General features: G+C 39.7%; 1 protein-coding gene across 1 annotated transcript in view; it reads right to left on the bottom strand.

The window, feature by feature from the left end:
* Window positions 1-4,805: 4,805 nt before the first annotated feature.
* Window positions 4,806-22,341, bottom strand: part of LOC142853811 (guanylate-binding protein 1-like) — a 60,314-nt gene continuing 42,778 nt past the window's right edge. Inside the window, exons 2-11 of the mRNA XM_075978979.1 lie at window positions 17,864-18,073; window positions 14,270-14,397; window positions 13,438-13,547; window positions 10,911-11,107; window positions 9,967-10,215; window positions 8,890-9,170; window positions 8,071-8,283; window positions 7,497-7,599; window positions 7,082-7,275; window positions 4,806-5,230 (exon numbers count right to left, since the gene is read on the bottom strand). Of these exons, the coding sequence (XP_075835094.1) occupies window positions 5,120-5,230; window positions 7,082-7,275; window positions 7,497-7,599; window positions 8,071-8,283; window positions 8,890-9,170; window positions 9,967-10,215; window positions 10,911-11,107; window positions 13,438-13,547; window positions 14,270-14,397; window positions 17,864-18,053 (1,776 nt within the window). The 5' untranslated portion in view covers window positions 18,054-18,073 and the 3' untranslated portion in view covers window positions 4,806-5,119. The remainder of the gene's footprint in view (window positions 5,231-7,081; window positions 7,276-7,496; window positions 7,600-8,070; window positions 8,284-8,889; window positions 9,171-9,966; window positions 10,216-10,910; window positions 11,108-13,437; window positions 13,548-14,269; window positions 14,398-17,863; window positions 18,074-22,341) is intronic.

The following is a 22,341-nucleotide window of genomic DNA, read 5'->3' as shown; positions in this document are numbered from 1 at the left end:
CATTGCTCTCCCTAGGATTCAGGTTGACCTTGTCTTTGACATCCATACGGAATCTCTTCTCCACATGGTTTTTCCTGTACTTAAGCAGACACTGGCTTTGCCTACAAAACAGAAGAGGGTTAGACCTACTAACTGCTGAAAAAGGAGGCATCTGCTTGTTCTTACAGGAAGGGTTCTTCTTTTATACCAACAAGTTGGGGATCATCTGAGAGAAGATCAAAAATCTTCAGGAAAGCCTAGAGAGAAGACTGCAAGACATTCAAGATTATCCCCTGTGGACAGGCCTTCAAAGATTCTTACCCTGCTTGCTTTCCCTACTCAGACTCTTTCTTTTCCTTATTCTTCTCCCATTGGGCTTTGTATGTTCAATAAGATTCACAATTATTTACCAAAGATTGGAGGCAATTAAATGACATCAGCCCGAGGTATACTTTTATAGGCTGGCCACGTAGAAGTCTAGCCCCTTTTATGACTGGTAATCCTCATATAAGGACCCCTCTTCTATCCTTCACTTGACCAGAGATGGGCAAGATCTCAGACTGGCTGAGATGACCTAAAACAGGTCATGGTTCTTCATTAATGAGATACCTGGTACTCAATAACGGGTAAGATCTTCATGTGGGAAACAACCTAATACAGGGGCCATGTCTTCAATCTTCCTAATAAAAACAAAATGGGGAGATTTGGGGCCTCATTGGCCCAGGCGTGAGGCCCAGTGTAATTTCCTGAGTCTAGCTCAAGTTTGGAGACCTGCCTTTGGCCATGACTTCTGCATATGAGTGACTCAGCACAGCCCAACCTAAACCCATCTCTGCCCAGCCATCACTAACATGACAGAATATTATTGACCCTAATTCCTTGCTCTGCCTCAACCTATCTCAAGGTTTTCACCCTCTATCAGCCCTATATAAGTTCTTGCCTGATGCAATAAAATGAGATCCTGCTGTGACAGACTTCGGACTCAATGTGTGTGTTTCTCCTTGGTGGCCAGGGGTCAGGTCTAGGTCATCAACCCATAAAAAGTCCAGCAGATCCAGCTCTATCCCCTCTATTTTTGCCAGAGAACCTGGCATCTGTATTTGGGACTCTTAGGCCCAAGAGACTCATTAGAAGAAACGGAGTAGGGAGAAGGAAACAAAAGCTTGCAGTTGTTCCTGCTGTTAACTTAATGTTCTCTGGACTCAATGGCTTTAAGAACTCAACAGAAATTTTTACAGTCCAAGTAAGGTGTAAGTGATGCAATTCTACTAACAGAACAGACACTCGCAGAAAAGAAAAGGTATATTGAAAGTGAGGCACAAGTTAAGAGACTATGTGCCATGCAAAATTGTGGAATGTTTAAGTTCCTTGTGATCCTGTAACCCTAAACCAGAGCTAAAAGAAAAAGTTTTATCTTAGTAGTTACATAATAACATTGTGACAACTCAGCATAATGTAGAGCTCTAACTTTAAAGATGGACTTTATATTATGATGGGTAATCTGTGGATATAAAACAAACTGATGATTTATCTGTGTCCATAAAAATATTCTAAACTTTTTTCTATTATTAGCAGCTGGACAAGAGATCTTGTTGATTTTCCCCAAGCAGAATAAAGATGATTTTTCCATATTTTGACTAACTCTTAGTGTTGTGAAGTGCAGATTAACTATTCCACCTTCAAAAAAATATAAGATAGATGGTTACCGTCTTTTAAAGGAAATAAAAACTCGGAATGGGGGTTGCCTGGTTCAGTAAGTAAAGTGCTTGCTGTACAAACAGGAAGACATAATTCAGTTCCCAGCACTCACATACAATCCAGACATGGTGGTACACTCTCAGTGAGAGACCCTGTCTCTAAAACAAGGTGGAGAGCATTGAGAACTGTGTTAGGTTGTTTGCTGGAAGTGGATAGGAGCAGAAAAAAATCATATTAAACAAACAAAATCAGACTCTAAAGGACAAACATATGTTTTTAGTATATATCTTCAAGACTGTATATAGATACTTAAAATTATTATGTGTATATGACATGAAATTCAAAGTGAAACCTTCTAGGAAAACAAAAAGGAGTGGTGGAAGGAGAAGGCATAAAAAAGAGTAGGGGTTATGGGAGTATTCTAAACATACATGATATGCTTATATGAAAATATCCTCCTATGCACACCATTTGTATAATGAATAAATGTAATAGAATTATAAAAGCAATTTGTGATAAACAAAGAACATTTTTAAACTAGGCATTTGACATCTCTCTGTAAATAATATTTCCAGTTCAGTTAAACCAACTAGCATCACAAAGAACTCATAAAGCCCTAAAACTCACTGTATTAGTTACTTCCATCATTGCTGCAACAAATTACCCAGCCTAAGGAACAATTTATTATGATGTAATATGTATTATGATGACAGGAGTGTAAGGTAAGTGGTCACTTTGCATCCACACTAAGGAAACAGAGTGAAATGAATACTGGAAGTTGAATCAGTTTTTATTTGCCCTGAAACTCCAGCTCATGCAATTGCTCTGTCCACAGTAAGATCTCCAAACTCCATTAGTCCAATCCAGAAACTCCCTCATACACATGTCTAGAGGTGTGTCTCCTGGGGGATTCCAGATCATGTCAAGTCTATAGTCAATACTATTAACTGTCACACTCTTCTAGGATAAAAAAAAAAGGTTTTGTGAATTACAACCTCTCAAGAAATCAAATTTATAGTTTAAAAAATCCTAAAAGATACTTCTTTTGATCCAGAAGACATTCTTACAGTGCCTGCAAATAATAAATAATATAAATTCTACAGAGTTTCTCTAACAAAATATGAAAGGAAGTATTTCCTAATTTATTCTATGAAAACAGCATTGTCTTGATAGCAAAACAAGTCAAAAAACAGTACAAATCAGAAAAACCACAGATCAAGATCCTCCATTAATTTAGATGTGGAACTCAATAAAAATATTAGAAAATAAAATCCAGGAATGTACCAAAGTAGTTTACTTGTATCAGGTGGAATTTGGCCCAAGAATAAAGGCTAGAGTAGACATGCAAGGCATAAAACTTGGAAGAGTTCCACAACTGCCACTCAGAGAGATCATGTTAGCTGCTACTAAGATGAGCAACTATGTGGGGAAATGATATGTTGACAGAGGTTTCTGTCCTGCCTGGTCCCACAGCTATTCAGTCCCAAAGAAGCACACAGAGGCCTACATTAATTATAAACTGATTGGCCTATTAGCTCAGCCTTCGTATTAACTAGTACATCTTACATTAACCCCTAATTCTTTTCTGTGTTAGCCACGTGGCTTGGTACCTTTTATCAGTGAGGCATTCTCATCTTGTATTATCTGTGTCTGGGTGAGAGCTGCAGACTGAGCCTTTCCTGTTCCACAAATTCTCTGATTCTGGTCACCCAGCTTCTACTTCCTGCCTGGCTACTGCCTAGTCAATGTTTTATTAAACCAACACAAGTGACAAATCTTTACAGAGTAAAAGGCCATTGTCCCACATCAGAGATGGGAGAGAAAGAGAAAACAAACTGTGCACTATGAAAAAAGGTAGAACTGAGGGTAAGGAACATCTTCATGTGAATAGGCTATGATGCCACCTGAGGCCATGGTGATGTCATGGCCTATTCTGCCACAGAGGGCCATGCCTGGGTTTATGTCCTTGGCTCATGTTAACTCCAAAGGCCATTTAGACTTTCCTCGTCTGAGTTTATACCTAGGACCATGTTGATGTGAAGACTGTATAGAATTGGCTCTGCCTCTCTTGAAGGTCCTACCCCTTACGTGTGTTGCATGAGATATCTGGGTCTGGGCACATGAGAGTCAGAGAGTTGGCCCCACCCCTTTCTGCAGCATGTGGGAAAGGTGGCCCTTGTCATACATGCAGAAGAGCAGGCAGATGGACAAACTCAGTTACCACCCAAGCTCCCTGATTTCTTGCTGTTTACATCACAGTTACTTTCTGCAGTATCTAGTATTTGCATTGGTGCTCTCACAGCCTCTCTAGGTTTAGGCTCATTGTAGAGCTGCATTTCAGGTCACTACTCTTGTGCAATCAAGTCCTTGGAAGAGTCGTTGTAATGCATCGTCATAGATTTTGCAAACAAAACAGAAAAATAAATAAAATAAATAGCCATTTGTAGCTTTATGTTATTAATATAATTAATTCTGTGGATAGGGACATGTGCCCATGACATGAGAAAAGTTATTAAGATAGGTAGAAGGAATATATTTCATAATCTCTAGAAATTATCGTAAAGGTATGCATCAAACAATGAAGCATTAATTTCTGGATATCTTTATTCATTACAAAAGTAAGCTAATGAATTAATGAATATTTAATTGATTATATACAACTGCAATATAAAACTATTTCTCTAAATCTGACCTGTTTTCTATTTGATGTCTATCTAGTTTTAAAACTTTAATAAGAAGAGCTTTCTATGTGAAATTTATTGATTGAAATATTTGTATTGTGAGAGTGTCTGATATTGTCATAGTTACATTTTAAAGGAAATTCTTTAACAATATTCTATAAGATGCTAAAATTACAGAGGTTCTTCTTTGTCTATGTCTTTAATGCACACAGTACTCTTGTGTTCTTTAAGGATTTCATAACTCTGCCTTGTGAGTTAAGGGTCTGATTCTAGTTAGTCTAATATTTCTCCTAGGATAAGCAAGAACAATGGCCTCAGAGGTCCACATGCCAAGCCCTTTGCTTTTTCTTCTAACATCTGTGAATGCAGGCATGCACGTGACACACAGAAAAAATACTCATACATGCGTATACTCATATATCTAAGATTAAAATAAATAATGCATTACAATGACTTTCCCATAGCACCCCTGGACAACTTGGTTCCAAATTATGTGCCACCATTTATGAATGTACGCAGTGTTCTTTTGTCTCTTGGAGAACATCGATACATCTCTTGTGGTAGAGACTCAACGATATCCTTGATACTAAGTTATACAGGGAACCAAACACTATTTTAATGATCGCACTGCACACCATTGCAGATTTTTTTATTTTCTGATACAGGACTCAATTAATACCAAGTGGAGTGACACTATGTCCCCATTAAACATCATGTTTAGTTGTGCTCTGTAACCCAGGACAGCAGTGTTTGCTAGACCTTTAGATTATGGTCAGTTTCCACTTTGGCTCCCTTGTCTGGAGATTCTTTATCTCATCTTGAAGTCTTTTGCGCTCCTGCTGGAATTCCTCATTTAGTAGTCGAGCCTGTTCCTAAAAAGTGACAAGTGGAGACAATGAGTCATTCAACATATCCCCATGTTCTATGCAGGTTCCATATGAGTTAATTCTTATCATTTAATTTCTTAAATTTTCTCTAACCTTAATTTTATTATAATTTTAACCTGTTTTTAGTCATAAATAAATTTTGATATTCAAAGGTTTTCTTTTATTTTTCCCTTTTGGACGTTTTTATCCCCATACCCCAAATTTTGCTTTTTCTTGGGCAGCTGTGGTCACTACTCCTGGGGATTCCATTAGCTAAAAAAATATAATATGAGGGTTTTTTTTCTCATTGGTTGTCTATGGCCCCCATAGGTAATCTTAATCTTGTGTTTGACTTCAGACTTTAGCATTATAGACTTTAATACATCCACCTACTCATATCTTATATAAATATGCAGCACAGGAATGAATTCTTAAAATCTAACTAAGCCTCTGAATCTTACACTAAGAAATGTAGTCTAGAGGCTGGGGGATGACTGTCAGTAGCACGCCTGCTGCTCAAGTATAAGACCTAAGCGGGAATCCTGAACACCCAAGTAAAAGATGCAGCACAGTTCTGTAATACCGTGCTGGGAAGGCAGATATAGGCAGATTCCTGAAGTTCATTGGCTAGTTAGGCTAGCCCCATCATTGAGTTCAAGGTTCAGTGAGAGACCCTGTCTCAAAAAATAGGTGGTGAGTAATGAAAGAAGATTGGAAGTACATCTAGCCTTCACATCCATGTGCATACATGAAGAGACACTAACATACACATGCATGTTCACACACACAAAGACAAAGAGAGAAGAGAGAGAGAGTAAGAATAAGAGAAGGGGTGAGGAAGAAGAAGGAGAAGGAGGAAGAAGAGAAAATGAAGAAGGAGGAGGAGGAAAAGGAGAAAGGAAAAAAAGGAAGAAATTTAATGTAGTCCTCCAGAACTTGAGAGCAGAGGTATCAGATGATAGTTAAGAAATTCAGAGTCCCCACCTGAAAATAATGGATTTCTACATTCTGGCTGAACACAAATTGGAAACAGAGTACAGGAAAGAGGAGGGACAGACAATCACATGACTGTTAGGGCTGAGGAGTTCCTCTCCTCATAAACACACTCTCAGGAATAAATTCATACCAGTAAGACAGAAAACTACCATTGTGGATTCCACTATAGGAAGCATAGTTTAATTTATTGTATGTATCTTATAAATAGTGACCTTTTGTTTGTATGTTTGTTCATGTGGGGGGACAGGGGCTATTTCCCTGGTTGGCTTTAAATTATATAGCTGAGGATGATTTTGGCCTTTTGATCTTCTTGCCTTCACTTCCCAAAGTACTAAAGACTGTATATTTTTTAATCTTATATTAACTTGTGTTTCTGTCTTCTGTATAATACAGATATAGTTCTTGGTTCATGGAGTCTTAAAAAGAAATAAAGAAAAACATAAAGAACATAGCTGTCATAAACATGTATTACTTAAGGACTTAGTATGACAACATTACACATTACTATTTTAATCACCAGACATGGGCAACAAACTCAAGCAGGATTTAGAAATAAACAGCCCAAGAGATTAGGCTTGGTCAGCCTTTAGGCTCCATTACCATTCATGGTGAACAGAGAGCAAGAGACTGGATAGATGGCTCAGCAGAAATGTGTGTGTTACTGGCTAGAATTCAATTCCAATTATCCAAGTCAGGTGACTCACAAGCACCTCTAACTCAAGCTGCAGGGGATCTGACTTCCGCTTTGGGTCTCTACATATACTAAAATCACATTAGCAAATGTACACACACATATAAACACACACACACTTTAAATATTTTTAAATAAAGAGAATATAGATGATCATGCAATTTAAATACCTGAAGCTTGTTCTCAATGTCCTGCTGTTGCCTCTCTTTCAGTTGGGCCTGTTCCTTCTCCATCTTCTCAGTCAACTCTTTCACATGCTCCTGGTAAAACTTCTCTTTCTCTTTCATCAACTGGTTCTTCTTCTGATGCATCACCTCCAATAATTTTGCTGTAGCCCGTGCAGCTTCAGCACCCACATGCTCCACTGGGGGGAAAAAAGCAAGAAGGAAGGTGACAATGCATCATGTGTTATTCTTCTTCCTTACCTGCGTCACTGTTACCGATGACGTCATAGTACTACCTTGGCTGATACCAGTCAGTAAGACACAACTTTGATTTTAGCTATGGTTTAGGGTCTCAGGTTTACAAATAATTTAAACATTCCACAGCTTTCAAAAGAACAGAGTCTCTTAACTGGTGACTCACACTCAATCTCCTTTTCCTTTTCCGTCAGAGTCTTGTCTGTCTGTAGAATTGCATCAGTCACACTCTCCTTAGATTGCAAAAATTTCTGCAGAGCCTTTTCAGCCTTCAAGTCCAGGAAACAAGAAGTTAATATCAGAAATTACTGGATGCTTTTATGCCTGTCTCTCTACCCTCCACTCCTCCAAAGATGCCTTTTGGTGTTTGGAGTCCCAGTCATAGAAATAGGCACATGATCTAGGATGGACCCATCCCACTAAGGAATGTCTTTATTGTAGGCCCATGTTTTGTATAAGGAGTATCATTTGGGTCTTTTGCAATACAAAGAGTCTAGCTAAAATACAGGGTACAGCCATACTGGTGTCTGATGTGATTGTTCAGTGTGAACTCAATTGTTAAGTGAGTGTATGTTTTCTGATGAGTAAGCAGAAAGCATTCCCTATGATAATCTTCTTGTATATGATGTTGACCTTATACGTGGTATGCAAACAGTATGATCCTCTCTCAGACATTCTGGGTGTAACTCTGCAGTCTGAAGATCAGCAGCTTCCCAGAACACATACATAACCTTGGTCACCTGAACCCCCTTTCTGGGTTCCTCATAGTACTTCTTCTTTAACTCCTTTATCTTCCCATTGAAAAGACAGTATCCCCCTGGTTTAGAGTAAACGCCCTGCTTCACTTCATCTTCTAGAGGACTGAAAATATCCTGAAGCAGAGCTGAGCAGTGATCTGAGGATGCTTGTACATTCTTCTTATATAATTCTTTCCCCTTTGTTTCCAACTTGGCCTTTAATGTAAAAATGAAAAGACAAAAAATTAAGAAGGAAAAAAAGCCCGAGTTACAAATTTCTGGGAACATTTCTCAAAACACAAACAAACACAAAACAAACAAAGGAAAACTTATGAGCATTCACTATAACGACATCGCCTCCTCTGATGCCAGCTTACTGATGTCATCCCTTGCTCCTTGGCTGTGATGGTTAGAGCAAAGTGATCTTCTTTTTCAGACTGGACTAAAGGTGGAACACTAAATGAACATGGCTCAACATTAATTTGCCTCTGATAGCTAAGGCTACGATTTTTTAAGATATTGACTTGAATATTGGATCAGTCAACAGACACCGTACGTGCAGCTTGATCAGACATGACTTACTTACTTTTGTATACTTAATTCAGTGAAGTGGCACATTGCCAGCTTATTCATGCAAGGAGAAATGTTTTAAAGTTTTAAGTTTATTAAAGTCCATTATTTCTGATTATTGTGATTATTAATAGGTACTTGTTACTAATTCAAAATCTAGTAACAGTTGATCCCCTCAAACACCCATTTCATTTCCCCATAGCACTTTGCCTTCCAAAATCTATATCCAGGTAAACATGAGGGAAATATTACCACTAATTCCATTTGGAACACTTGACCAATATCTTTGAAGGAATTATCCCTGAAGATCTTGATGGCTTCATTCTCAATGGCCCTGTGTAGATGCAAAAGCTCCTCGAGGGTTTCTGTGGGCAGCTGCAACTTCTGGCTCATCTGCTGGTCATAGTGGGCAATGGCCTTTTGCACTGCAGCTGCATTCTCTGTCTTAGACAAAGCCAGGACAGCATTCTCCATGCACGGAAGACCACCACTGCTGATGGTGTTGACATAGGTTACTACTAAACTCTCTAGTCCTGTAAACAGAAAATAGATGACAATGTTTGTTACAGGTGGATGAAGGAAACACTTATCTATGTAATTCTGAATATCTCTATCATTGATGTCTTTAAGGCACCAGTGTCCTTAGCATCATTTGGAAGAATGACAGACAGAAGCATCTCAGCCTCTACCTCACATTGTTGAGATAAGATCTTCCTCTGTGCAAAGATCCTCTCATGAGGTATTTAAGACAACAAAGGCAAAGCATGCTGGATGAAGGTTACAAGAATCTGTATCTATGGGATTTTGTGCCCATTTTAATTCACAATAGCATCTCTCATGAACATGGAGAATGTTTGCCTGTGTTCGTCAGCTCTTCCCATAGTAAGCATTCCATTTCAATTTGGCATAAAGCATGCTTTCCTGGTCAGAAATTCTCCAACAAGTTGATTACAAAAAAAAATGGCATTGCTAAATACTATCTGTAGGTTATTAGCACATGCTATCTGTATACACTGATGTGACAATGGCTATCTCAATGCAGATTCTATTGTACTTACATATTAAGAACCACATATGTTTAGTCGATATTGTATTGATGAACACAGAACCAGATTGCTGGGTAATTTAAAAAGGATTTTTTTCTTTTACCCCCTTTTCTCTATTCCCAAAAAGAAAATGTGGCAGACAAAATCTATTATAAATGCTGGCACCATCTGCAGCTTAGCACTACAGTGGTGACGGGTCTACATTTCTTCAGGGCTGAAGTGGGTCATTGCCATCTCATAATAGCATGGCCTAGACAGTGAGCAGGACTGGGCAGAGACTCACGTGGTCCATTGACCTTGATGCCTCCTGAAAGCATTTTAACCTTGGAAGAGCTGAACACATAGGAACAGAACTCTGTCACTTGTTCCATGAAATTGGAGTTCAGGTCTTGATCCTGCAGTGATTCCAGCTGGCCAAGTTTCTTTCCGTGTGCTGGCCGCTCAAAGACAAAGCATTTCTTCTTTGGGAAGAATTTACGGATACAGAGCCGAGGCAAATTAAACTTTTGTTCTTTATCTCTTTTGCCAGTACCTAGATGGAGCAAAAGCAAGATTTTCGGTCAGGATATAGAAGGGGAGTATATGTTTTTTAATTTGGTCATGTAAGCTTTTGAAATCCTAGCACGCTGAAAGCTGAGGCAGGAGGATCATAAATTGAGGCAAGCCTGAGTCACAGAGTAAGATCCTGCAAATACAAAACAAGAACAGAAAAGGGAAATTGTCTGCTTTAAGGATCGTCAGTCTAGGAATTTCCTGAATGCTCTTTTAGGATTTGCAGGGGAAGTGACCTCTATTCTAAGCATTCAAATCACTGGACCATATATATACACAATATGCAAAACCCAAAAGTACAGCATCATTTCATTTCCAAAGACACCTGGCACATGAACAGTTGTGTGTGGGCCACACTTTTCCAAACATATATACATATATAATCTGAAAATATATAATAATTGTTGTATACTGTATTTTGTGTTTTGGCATAAAAGCAAGTCCAAAGCAGGAACTCGAATTGATCATGGTACATGGAAAGGTGCATAAAATAAATTTGCTCCTAGAACAAAACAGAAATGTTTAACTCAATCTATTAACTAATACATTAATCACTAGTCTTAGGAGTAGCTAGCTAGAATAAATAGAAACTGTAGGTTAAGAAGATTACAGATAGAAAAATATGAATTTTTATTATTGTTTCCCATCCCATTTAGTAGTTGCTAAGTCTCTTACCCTGTATAAGCCTCAGGGAATTCTCTAGGTATTCATCTGGAGAAATAATTTCTCCATTTGCTTTCAGCTCAAGAGAGAAGTCCCTCAGAGCCCACACAAAGTCTGGGAAGAAGCTCACAAACTCATCTGAGTCTTCTACCTCATCCTGGTCAGATGAGGATCTTGTTCTGATTCTGTCTGACAGTTCTGTCACATAGCTGAATGGTTAATTAAAGAAAACCCATGAAACAACCATAGCACCAACCAAAGTTCTAAGGTGTCTATCAAGTATTAGTTCTACTTTTTCCCAAACCCTAGCCCAAAAGTTTCATTTACCTTATTCTTAACATCAGTGTGAACACTTTAGGTCATACATTGTAGAATATTTCTTTACACTCTGTGAAAATGTATCATTGTGATTGGTTTAGAAAAAGCTAAACAACCAATTACTAGGCAGGATGTATCGCAGGGACTTCTGGACAGAGAGAGCTCTGGGAGGAAGAAAGGTGGAGTTGCCAGTCAGATGGAGACAAAGTGGGATGGGCAGTATAAAGATAACCAAGCCATGAAAAAGAATCTAAATTAAAAGAAATTGGTGTAAGAGGTCCTTCTTTCTATGGGTTGCTTGTATTGGTTAATGAACAAAGAAACTTTGCCAAGACAAGGTAGGAGAGTCCTTCAAAATTCCTGCTTCACAGAAGGTTTGTCAGATATTCTTGGCCTGTAAGCTGAGGATGAATGACACAATTATACAGAGGAAACTTGAGGTAACTGTCCAGGCAGTCAGATGTCTCTGTCATTTCTAAAGTTACTCAAGTAATAGTTTATCCTTATTGGGTCTCTGATAGGGACTGGAGACTATATCATTACAGTTTTACTTGTTATCAAATTCAAAAACAACAAATAGCAGATGTAACATTTATATGGTTGAGAAACATAAAAGCTTAAGTTGTTTATCTAAAAAGATGTTATAAGGTCTGAAAAGACTTTTAGAATGGTAATACAAGTTCTGTCAGAAACATGGTTTAGGTATAAAATTTGAACTAAGATAGAATAGATAACGGAGTGTTTTCTCTAAATTTGCCAAATACAAATGTACTGGATATTGTGAATGTAATTCTTACCTGCTGACTGTTCTTATTGTATATAGTTTTTACTGTGTTTGTTGCATGGAGGTCACTTGTTCATCCCAGCTGCCCAGAACCAAAATAAGCACACAGAAATTGTATTAATTAAATCACTGCTTGGCCCATTCTTATTGGCTAACTCTTATATTAATTTAACCCATTTCTATTAATCTGTATATCACCATGTGGCAGTGGCTTACCAGCAAAGATTCAGCATGTCTGACTCTGGCAGCTCCATGGCTTCTTACTTTGTCTACCCTTCTTCCTCCCAGCATTCAGTCCAGTTTTCCTCACCTACCTAAGTTCTGCCCTATTAATAGGCCAAGGCAGTTTCTTTATTCATTAATGATGATCAAAACACACAGAGGGGACTCTCACATTATGTGTTAGAGTTAAAATCTTTCTTTTTTTTATTTAGACAAAATGGGGAAATGTTGTGAGATATTTTTATTGCACTGTGTAAAGATGTGTCACTGTGATTGGTTTAATAGAAAGCAAGATAGCCAACAGCTAAGCAGGATATCTAGGAAGAATTTCTGGACAGAGAGAATTCTGGGAAGAAGAAAGGTGGAGTTGCGAGCTAGATGAAGAGGAAATAGACAGGGCAGTGCAGAGTAAAAGTTACTGAGTCATATAAAAGAACACAGATGAAAAGAAATTGGTTAATTTAAGTTATAAGAGCTAGTGGAACAATCCCAAGATATAGGCTGAGCTTCTAAAATTAATAATGTCTCCATGTCATTTTTCATGGGCTGGCAGTCCAAAGAAAAATGTGTGTGTGTGTGTGTGTGTGTGTGTGTGTGTGTGTGTGTGTGTGTAATTTTTATGTTATTTGTTGCATTAACCAATATCTAGAGGTTCATGAAGGTAGGTCACCCCATTCATACTGATGTAGCTCGAATTCTAATTGGTCTTGATAATAAAAACCCAGAATCATATATAGGGGTTAGTGCTGAATGATCAGAGAAGCAGAGCAGCCACTAGTTTTTAATCTCTGCTGAATTCTTAGACCAAGGGGGAGATCCTGTTCCTACAAATCCTAAGACTGAGTGCTCTGAGCTCTGTCTCCTCCTAATATTCCTCTCTTCACTCAGCCTTATCACTCCTGTCTACACCTCCCTAGTGCAGGGATTAAAGGCATGTGATAGATACCAAGGGCTGGGATTAAAGGTATGAACTATCACCATCTGACTCTGTTTATTTTTGAGACTAAATTAATCTCATGTAGACAATGGTGGCCTTGAAAACTTAGAGATCTGTCTGCCTCTGTCTCCCGAGTCTTGGGATTAAAGGCCACTGCCTGGCCTCTGTAGCTAACTAGTGACTTAGCTTTATACCCTGATCTTCCGGCAAACTTTATTTGTTAGATCACAAACAAAACATCACCACACTGGTGCTCTTTGGAGCCACAGAAAGGATACTGCAGCTGGTCCATGGCCTGCTGGTTAATGGTTCCCATACTGTTGTACACAAAGATGCTGCTTAGAAGTATAGCCAAAGCAAAGATCCAGCAGTCATTCTGGTTGTCACCCTGGAAGTCAGAACACACGTGGGTCAGGGGTATGTTTTGTTCTCATGTCACTTTTCAGATCAGTAGTGGTAAAATATATTCACTGCATTAAAAGGGATTTTAGAGTTCTACTGAGGTTAAAAAAAAATGAAACCTTTGTGGCCAATGCATGGTACAATACAAAAGAAAAGAAACAACAGGAGACCTACAAATGCCGTCCACAGTACTTGCAGGGTGAATATTCTTTTGATTTGTGGTTTTATTTGTGATGCTTCTCACTAGTGCTGCTTAGTCTGTTGTTAGTGCTTCAATACTGAAGACTAGCACCCTGCTGTTCTATGATCAGATCTTATGACTAGTTCCCTCCTCTTTGTTAACTACACATGACGGCATGTCACATAAGTAAAAATGAAAACGATGCTATAATGAAGTTTAAACTCTGAGTGAAAAACTACAAGGTTTACAGTCCTACTTATATCCTTAGAACCCACATGGTGGAAAAAGTAACTGCACCCAAATATACTCTAACCTCTGTATGTGCAATGTAGTACATGTACCATGCACATATATTGCACTCACACATATACTTAAAATGCATACATGCACGCACACACACACACACACACACACGGGAACACAATACACATACAAATGAACACACTAGATTTTAAAGCACCATAGATAACAGTACATAATATTCAGAGATGAGGGGATGAATTGCACACTGAGCCCTCAATCCTTACTTTCTCCACATCTCCCAGGCCCTCAGTATCAAGCAGAACTAGAGTGTGGTCTGCCTTCTGGGGATGAGGCACACACCACATCCAGATCCCCTTGGTGTGAGACTGCACAGTGGAGCCCAGAGAGAAGCCTGAAAAGCAGAGAGAAAAGAGGGATCAGACATGTGGAAACAAGTGCTTTAAGAAAATGATGATAAAATTGGCATAATTGATCAGGGAAGATGCCGCAGTGGTTAAGTGTGCCTGCTACTCTTGCAGAAGATAAAAGTGTGGTTCTCAGCATCTATGCAACAACTCACAACTGCCTATAACTATAGTTTTAAGGAAACCTATGCCCCTGCTAACATCTATGAATGCCAGGCATGCACATGGTACACAGGCTGTGGACAGACAGCAGGACACTGGAGAGCTGATTGCATCACTTTTTCCTAGACAATGTAAGGTCAGTGTTTTCCATGTGCCTCTTCCACGAGAACCTTTCACTTTTACCTGGCGAAGCCTGCTGTTCTGATACTTCTGCCTCCTATGCTATGGAGACCTGGGTATGACTGTATATGGACTGGTTCTTGTCATTTTTAATAGATTTGGAAGGTGTTTGGTCTGTCCTTAAGTATAATTTATTTATCCTTCTGAGATCTCTAATAGTATTGATGGCTAGGCTAGCTACAGCTTTGTTAGGTTGGCAATCAGAAAAATGTTCTAAGATATATAGAAGTCTGGGGATATAAAAGGTCATAAGCTTTAAGGGTCTCAGAAAATAATTTAAGATATAAATACAGGTTATAAAAGTATAAATAAATATTAAGTATAAAAATCTTTTAAATTTTTCACCTTCTATGTTATAATTCTGATAAATCTGATAGAGCAATGACTGCTTACTGTTTGGGCCACAAGCTCAATATTTTAAATTTCTTTTGGTTGTCTTCTGAATGTAGACTTACATGCTTTTAACCCAAATTTACAGTTTTTGCTAGGACTCAAAGGTATGAGTCTATTTCTGCTTTTTCTATGAAATGGATTTTGATATGGGCCTAAAAATTTCAAATGCATTATTTTCCTTTAACTACATACATTTTAACTTCTGTTCTCAGTTTGAGCTAGTCTCAACAGGTTTTCACCAAGCTAGCAGACATATCAGTTGCTGACTAAAATCTGTTTCAAATGACTGCAAACCCTGAAATTGCTGAAAGCTGATATGGACCAGGTCAGCGATGTGACTGCTCCATGACTCTTCAACTGAGTCTGTGAACCAGACTCTCCTGATAAATATCCCATTGCCTGAATTCCCTATATGCTTTTTGACTAGAATTTCAGCCATGTTAGCCCCTGACAACAATGCCCCAAAGTCAGCCCAGTTACAGAAAAGAATATATCATCCTGTGATCCCTGGCTGAAATGGTAAGTCAAAAGAAAACTCCCTTACGTAGTGGGACTATATGCAACACTGGATAGAAAAAAATTGTTTCTATGTTGACCATTCAGGATAATAAATATCCATGGCCAAAATTCAAAAAGGACTGGCGAAATACAAAAAAGAATGAGAGGCAAATCCTCTCTTCATATTAATCTTTCTCCTAACTTTTGGACCTCGCATCTTAAATAGGCTAGTACAATTTATAAAAGAAAGACTTGGGACAATTCAGCTAATGGCAGCCATATATTAATGAGTGCCTTCAAATACAAGGAGATAAACTTATTACCAGCACTTGTCCAAGGAAACCCAGAGGGATTTAATAAAATTAGGTAAATTAAAGCAATATTGAGATCCATGATTGGGCTCTTATAGTCACAAAAAAAGAGGAAGGAATGGGAATGTGAGGACCTAACTTTGCAAACTCCATTTTCAAGAAGGGGCTTCATCTTAAACCATATAATGAGTGGTGGGGCAATCTCAGCTCCAGAAATGTGCTGTGATAACTGAATTTGAACGGATACCCTAAAAATAGTCAATTATGGAGCTAGGGAGCAGGGCCATTAAATATAATGAGGTCCAGATATTCCAAGGAGACATGCTGTCCTTGAAGATACCTTGTCAGTTATTAATGACTCATTGTTAAAATTTTCACGCCCCATAACTGACCAATAGCTTTAGAAACTACCTTTCCCTATGCCCTCCTTACTTAGTTCCAAGGCAAAAAGACGTGAACTCCCCCTGATTATGGCATTTCCCCTTCAAAAGTTCTCCCCTTTCCCAGGCTCACCACTGAACTTCCCTTACCCACTGCATGTGTGTGCTGGAACTGTGATCCAAGCTAGAGTATGTACATTAAAGACCTCATGCAATTTTCATCAGAATCCAGGCTCTGTGAATTCATTTGGGGATGAGTATCAAGTCCATAACAAGTTCAATTTCATTTTTAGGCCAGGGCAGAATGCTCTTGTTTTGAATGTAAAATTTCAATCGCAGGCTCATGTATTTGAACACTTGGTACACACTTAGTGGTATTATGTTCAGACCTATGGAAGCATTAGGAGGTAGGACCTGACTGACAGAGGGCAGGCCTTTGAAGGTTCTTACTGGCCTTGCTTAAGGCCCTATTCTTTCTGCTTTCTGGTCAATCACGATATGAACAAGCCACAAGCTCCTACCAACACACATATAGCCACAAAGTTCTGTCCCCCCAGACATAGTGGACTGATATCCCCCAAACTGTGAAGCAAAACAAATCCTTCTTCCTTACATTGCTGCTGTCAGGCATTTTATCCATAAGACTAAAACAACCTGGCCTCAGACAGGTGTCTTTATGGGCATCTTCATGGTACCATCGTTCAGAGTACTCAACTGTCCTGTTTACAGGTGAATGGATAAGGTAATTATGACATACTTTACCAATGAAGCTCAAAAAGAAAGAATATTTTTATACACTTTTCTCCAAGTGAGAAAACTTAAAGGTATCATGCTAAGTGAAAGAACCAATCACAAAACCCCCATGTTTTGTAGAATCCCTCTTAAGTGACATTCCTAGGACATTTGTACTGACAGACAGAGCATGTGGAAGAATGGGATAAGGATGGACAATGAGCTAGTTCTAGAGAAGGAGGGGAGATACACAGATGCATACATTTAGCACAGAAAAGTGTACTTAAAAAACAATCACAAAGATAAATCTTATATAATTTACAATAATAAAAAGTCAACACATATAATCCAGATACAGGCAAACTTTTTAAGCATTAAAGACCCACTGATGCTACTTGAACATTTTATCAATGCATTAATGCTAATTAACAAGTAAATTAATTCATCTTTATTACCTCCTTTCTGCTTCTGGGGAAGGAACCAGCTGTGGTTTAAGAAGGGAAACCATGAGTTAGATGTGGTGGTGCATCTAGCTGTCATCAGCACTCAGGAGGCCAAGGTTAGATCATAAGTTCAAGGTCAACAAGACTATGTACTGAACCAAAGGCCTGCTTGTGCCCTAAAGCATGACCTTGTCTCAAAAACAAAACAAACAGATAAAGCAACAATAACAATGACAAAAGGGATGCCAACATCCAACTATGACCGAAAGATTAAATTCTTCACACTCTCATGCAAGCAGCAGACAATGTAAGTGGACACAAGGGTACCAGCATAGCATAGTTGGAGGCACTCACCTGCATTCTTCCCAGCCAGCCTGTTCATCAAGTAGGATTTGCCTGTGCAGTAGAAACCCACGATGGCCACCACCACCACTGGCTGCTTGAAGGCAGACAGGATCTGCAGAGCCTCCTGGTTGGCTACCAGTTGGCCTTTCACATTCTCAATGAGGCACACAGGGCCTGGCATGTGGTTCTCTGAGGCCATTGTTCAGGCCCGCCCCCTGTCTAGAAAGGGAGAGATGAGATTACCTAGAATCTATTCTTTTTACTCAGAAGGTAGAGTGATGAAATTCTCAACAAAAATAACAGTGTTAGGTACATCAGAGACAAGGCTGAGGGAGAAGCCATATAATTTTAGAGTCTTCTAAACTATTATTCAAGAATTTCCTTTATAATATGACAACATTCTACTGCGCTTACATCAGAAATATCCCATTTTATTTAGCACTGAAATTTTTTCTTATTCAAGATTTTACACTACATATCAAATAAAAAACAGAATCAGATTTAGAGAAATTATTTTACATTGTTGCTATACACTCAGTTAAATATTCATTTATTCATTGCCATTATAAGGAATAAATACCCCAACAGGAATTAACACTTCTTTTTGATGCATGTTTTTTCAATAATTACTAGAGATTATAAAATACATTCATTTTACCTATATCATGGGTATGAGTCATCCGTAGAATTAATTACATTGCCATTTCAGAAAAAGCATACACATAGAAAAAACATTACATGTTTCTGTTTTGCAAAATTTATGAAATTATGTGACAGTGACACTTACAAGGACGTGGTTACACATGAGCAGTGCTCTGAAACTTAAGCAGCTATGCCTCAAATGTGCCTAAACCCAGAGAGGGTATGTGAGCACCAATGCAAATGCTGGATATTGCAGAAAGCAGCTGTGCCGTAAAATAGCAAGAAATCAGGGAGCTGCTCAATACCACAAGAGAGGAAATGTTTCAAAGAATTATTTCCTGCCATTCTCCTTTAGGTTTTCAGTTTAGTTTTCACTTGGTAGAGAAAGTGGGGACATAAAGAAGAGGCAAAGAAGCACTGGGAATAAGAGACCAGGAGCTGAACAGTTATCAAGCAAGAATGTGGTGAGTGAGAATGGTGCCCTACTGGGGTTCTGGATGCCAAAAGGCAGGAACGACAGCCTGAGGACCTGAAGTTGGGGACAAGATAAGCAGACTTGTCCTCAGTCTTTTGTTCCCCACCATTAAGAGAAAGCCCTTCAATACAGTATAAGAGCTTGTTTTGCAGGAGAGGGTTAAAAACTACATGAATATGAGGAATAAGCCAGTCTTCCTACTGAAGGAAGAAATTCTCTTGGTAGCCAAGATCAGATGTGTGATGGTCAACGGCCCTGACCTTCATATTTCACTCTGAGTTTCATCTGTGACCCAAGGTTCCCAGAAAACAGGCTCAACAATGTCAATGAACCAACAAGGCTGACTGACTGACTAGATTTTGGGTGAACGTAGAGAGCTGATTGTTGTAAAGTACGAAGCCAGATTTTCCTGGGCTGTCTTCAGCTGCCTTCATGGTGATTTCTTGCATCAGAATACCTGTAGCAAACTGCCCCATTTTCCCATAATCTGCCTGCCTCACACTGCCACCACTTTTTTAAAAATACCTAAATCTATGACTTTCTTTATTCTGTTCCCACAGAAACTTGCCAAGTTGGAACATGCTGTGTGTAAGCTGATCATTCATATTCGTCACTTGAACAGATCATATCTCTTCTTCCTTTTGTGTTCTTACTGTGTTAACTCACTTTGCCCTTCACCAAGCCAGCAGCTGATCACTGTTCTGTTTCCCCTCATAAAAATCAGCCACAGGCATCCCTTTCAGTAGGAGTGGGAAGGCATCAACTCTGCTCCATCACTGACCATGGTCATTTCACTGTGTCCATCAGCAGACATCACGAGCATAGAGAAAGGCAATCCCAGTGTGTTTCTCACTCTTGGCTTAAACTGCACATATTCTGGTCCCTCTCTTAAATCAAGCCCAATAGTGCCCTTCAAGACTGGTTGTCCTGATCACACCACTCAGGGTTCATCTGCTGCTCTGCCCCAGCCAGGCCCAAAAAAAGCCTTTTCTAGTCACAATAATTCTACAGAAAATGAATTAACTCTCAAAAACACCATCTCATTCCTGCTCAGGATGGCGACCCCATGTTCCGGAGTAGAGCTCCCCAGACCTAGCAAGAGCAAGTGCCCCTAATGAGCTGCGCTTGCTGCTCAGCACAGGTGGATGTTGTCTTTTGTTTCCTCCTCCAATCCTGTGAGGCTTTCTGGTTTGCCCCTAGTGAAAAAACGGTGAAAAGCACTGTAACCTTTGTAGTGGGTTGAAGTACCCAGAAACTGAAAACATTCTGACCATGGAAGTAAATTAACAAAGCCATGCAAAGACTTCATTGAACTGTGTGGTCAGTAGGTTTTGTCAGGAACTTCCCAACCAGAACCTGCAATATCTGGATCAAAAAGAACTTGAACCCATTTGTTATTTAAAAGCAATTCCACGTGATATAGAATCTATGGAGTAATTTTCATCTTTGAGCCAATGAGGAGCAAAGGTGTAATCCATTTAAAGTGTAATTTCTGAAAATGATGTACGAGGCCCCCAGACCTTACCACAACTGACTTCATGATGGAAGTGTTATCCAGGCCATGAAACTCAGCGTGTAGACTGCATTGTCAGCCAAAATGAAAACAAAGACCTAGGTCTTCAAAATCCATAGTTCTGGGAAGGCCTCTAAATGTACTAACTCTGCTTTCTGACTTCTTGTGGCTAATTGTTCTTGCTCACTGATACATGTCTATCCAGAACATGGATGCTGTGCTTGAAAACTAATGCTCAGAAAGATTTGAACTGCTCTGGGATCCTGAGCACCCAGTGTAATCACTGACCAGCTAATAAAGGATTACTACTGGCTTAAAATGATGTCCAAGCAGTCTTCTCTGGTATATATGTCGTTGCATTTCTCGAGGTCACACTGTGATCCCCAGGATCCAGACCCTGAGACACTGTGTGTCTCAGAGCCCCTCAGAATACGGAAGATTGCAGTGGTCAAGTGGTGAGTCAACCCATGTTTGCTTTTAAATGGACAGATCCAGAGGGAGGTTACAGCAGGCAACTTTCATGGACTCGATTTCCCCAGGAATTAACAAAATTCTCTAACCCTGTTTGATGAGACTCCAAATGCTGACCCCTGCCCTTCCATCAGAAGTTTCCCAGGAAAACAGATTATAAAAGGGCACCAAGGGAAAGCTGCAAGAATTACAGACCTTGGTCTGCACATCGTCTGCTGAGAACTTTATATATCAGAGGCTACCTATCTTTAGCCACTAGCTGAGAGGGGCAAAGGGAGCCCATCTCAGAATAGGATGGCCACCGTCCTTCAGATCCCAGCTCCAAAGACTAAGTGATGGGTTCATGAGTCTAGGTGCAGCTGATATTGTTGCCTCTGGATACCAGAGTTTTCAGGAATAGCAAGCCCTCTCTAAACACAATCACAAGAGAGGAGTGGCACTGGATCCCTCGTCTGGACTGAGACTACAGAAAAAACTTACATGCTTTAAAAGCAGTCCTGACTTCGGCTCCAGGCTAGCCCTTCCAGATGCCGCAAAACCTTTTCAGATGTCTGTCTATGAAACAAAAGCAGCTTTAACCCAAACACTGCGGCTATGGAAAAGCCCTGTGACGTACCTGTCCAAATGGTTAGCCTCTGTAGCGGCAGGATGGTTCCCCTGTAAGTGCTGTGGTGGCTACTGTTAGCATAATAAAGAAAAGAACAATAGAAGGAAGAAAGGAAGGGAGGGAGGGAGGGAGGGAGGGAGGGAGGGAGGGAGGGAGAGAGAGAGGGAGGGAAAGACAAAAGGAAGGAAAGAAAGAAAAGTAGAACTAAAAGACCAAACAAAACCAAACTACAAAGAAAAAAATGAGTTAACTGTGAATCAGAATCATATCCTCAGAGTACAATTTAGTTGATGCCCTCATCTGAGGAACACCAAAATGCTGTCTGTCTAATGCCTGTGTGACCCAGTCACAGGTCCTACTCCTGGACCACCCTCGAGGCTGGATTGAGAAACTCACCACCGTCAGTCCTCCTACCCTCTTGCCTGATGCGGACTTGCAGGTGCTCATGTATGACTGTCACCAGGCTCGTGGGAACTGCAGTAGTCACTTCAACCAAAATGATTTGGGTCCAAGCCAGGTTCCTTAGCCCAGAGGACAGAACTCATTTATCTGATCCCGGGTCTCAGATGGGAAAAGGAAAGTACACCATGGTACACACACAGTCACTATGCTTTTACTGCCAGGAATGCCCACAGTTTGAGGGATAGAGAAAAGGGGCTTCTGATCACTGGAGAAAGAACATCCAGAACAAGGAGATAATCGTGTCCCTCCCAGAGGCTATTTGACTAACCCTACAAAATGTTCTCCTCCACTGACAAGGACATCAAGAGACTCCCCCG

This window comes from Microtus pennsylvanicus, chromosome 7 (assembly GCF_037038515.1).
Source record: "Microtus pennsylvanicus isolate mMicPen1 chromosome 7, mMicPen1.hap1, whole genome shotgun sequence".
NCBI classification, from domain to species: domain Eukaryota; kingdom Metazoa; phylum Chordata; class Mammalia; order Rodentia; family Cricetidae; genus Microtus; species Microtus pennsylvanicus.
Note: the sequence above shows the minus strand (reverse complement) of the source record. Positions and strands in the feature narration are given on the sequence as shown.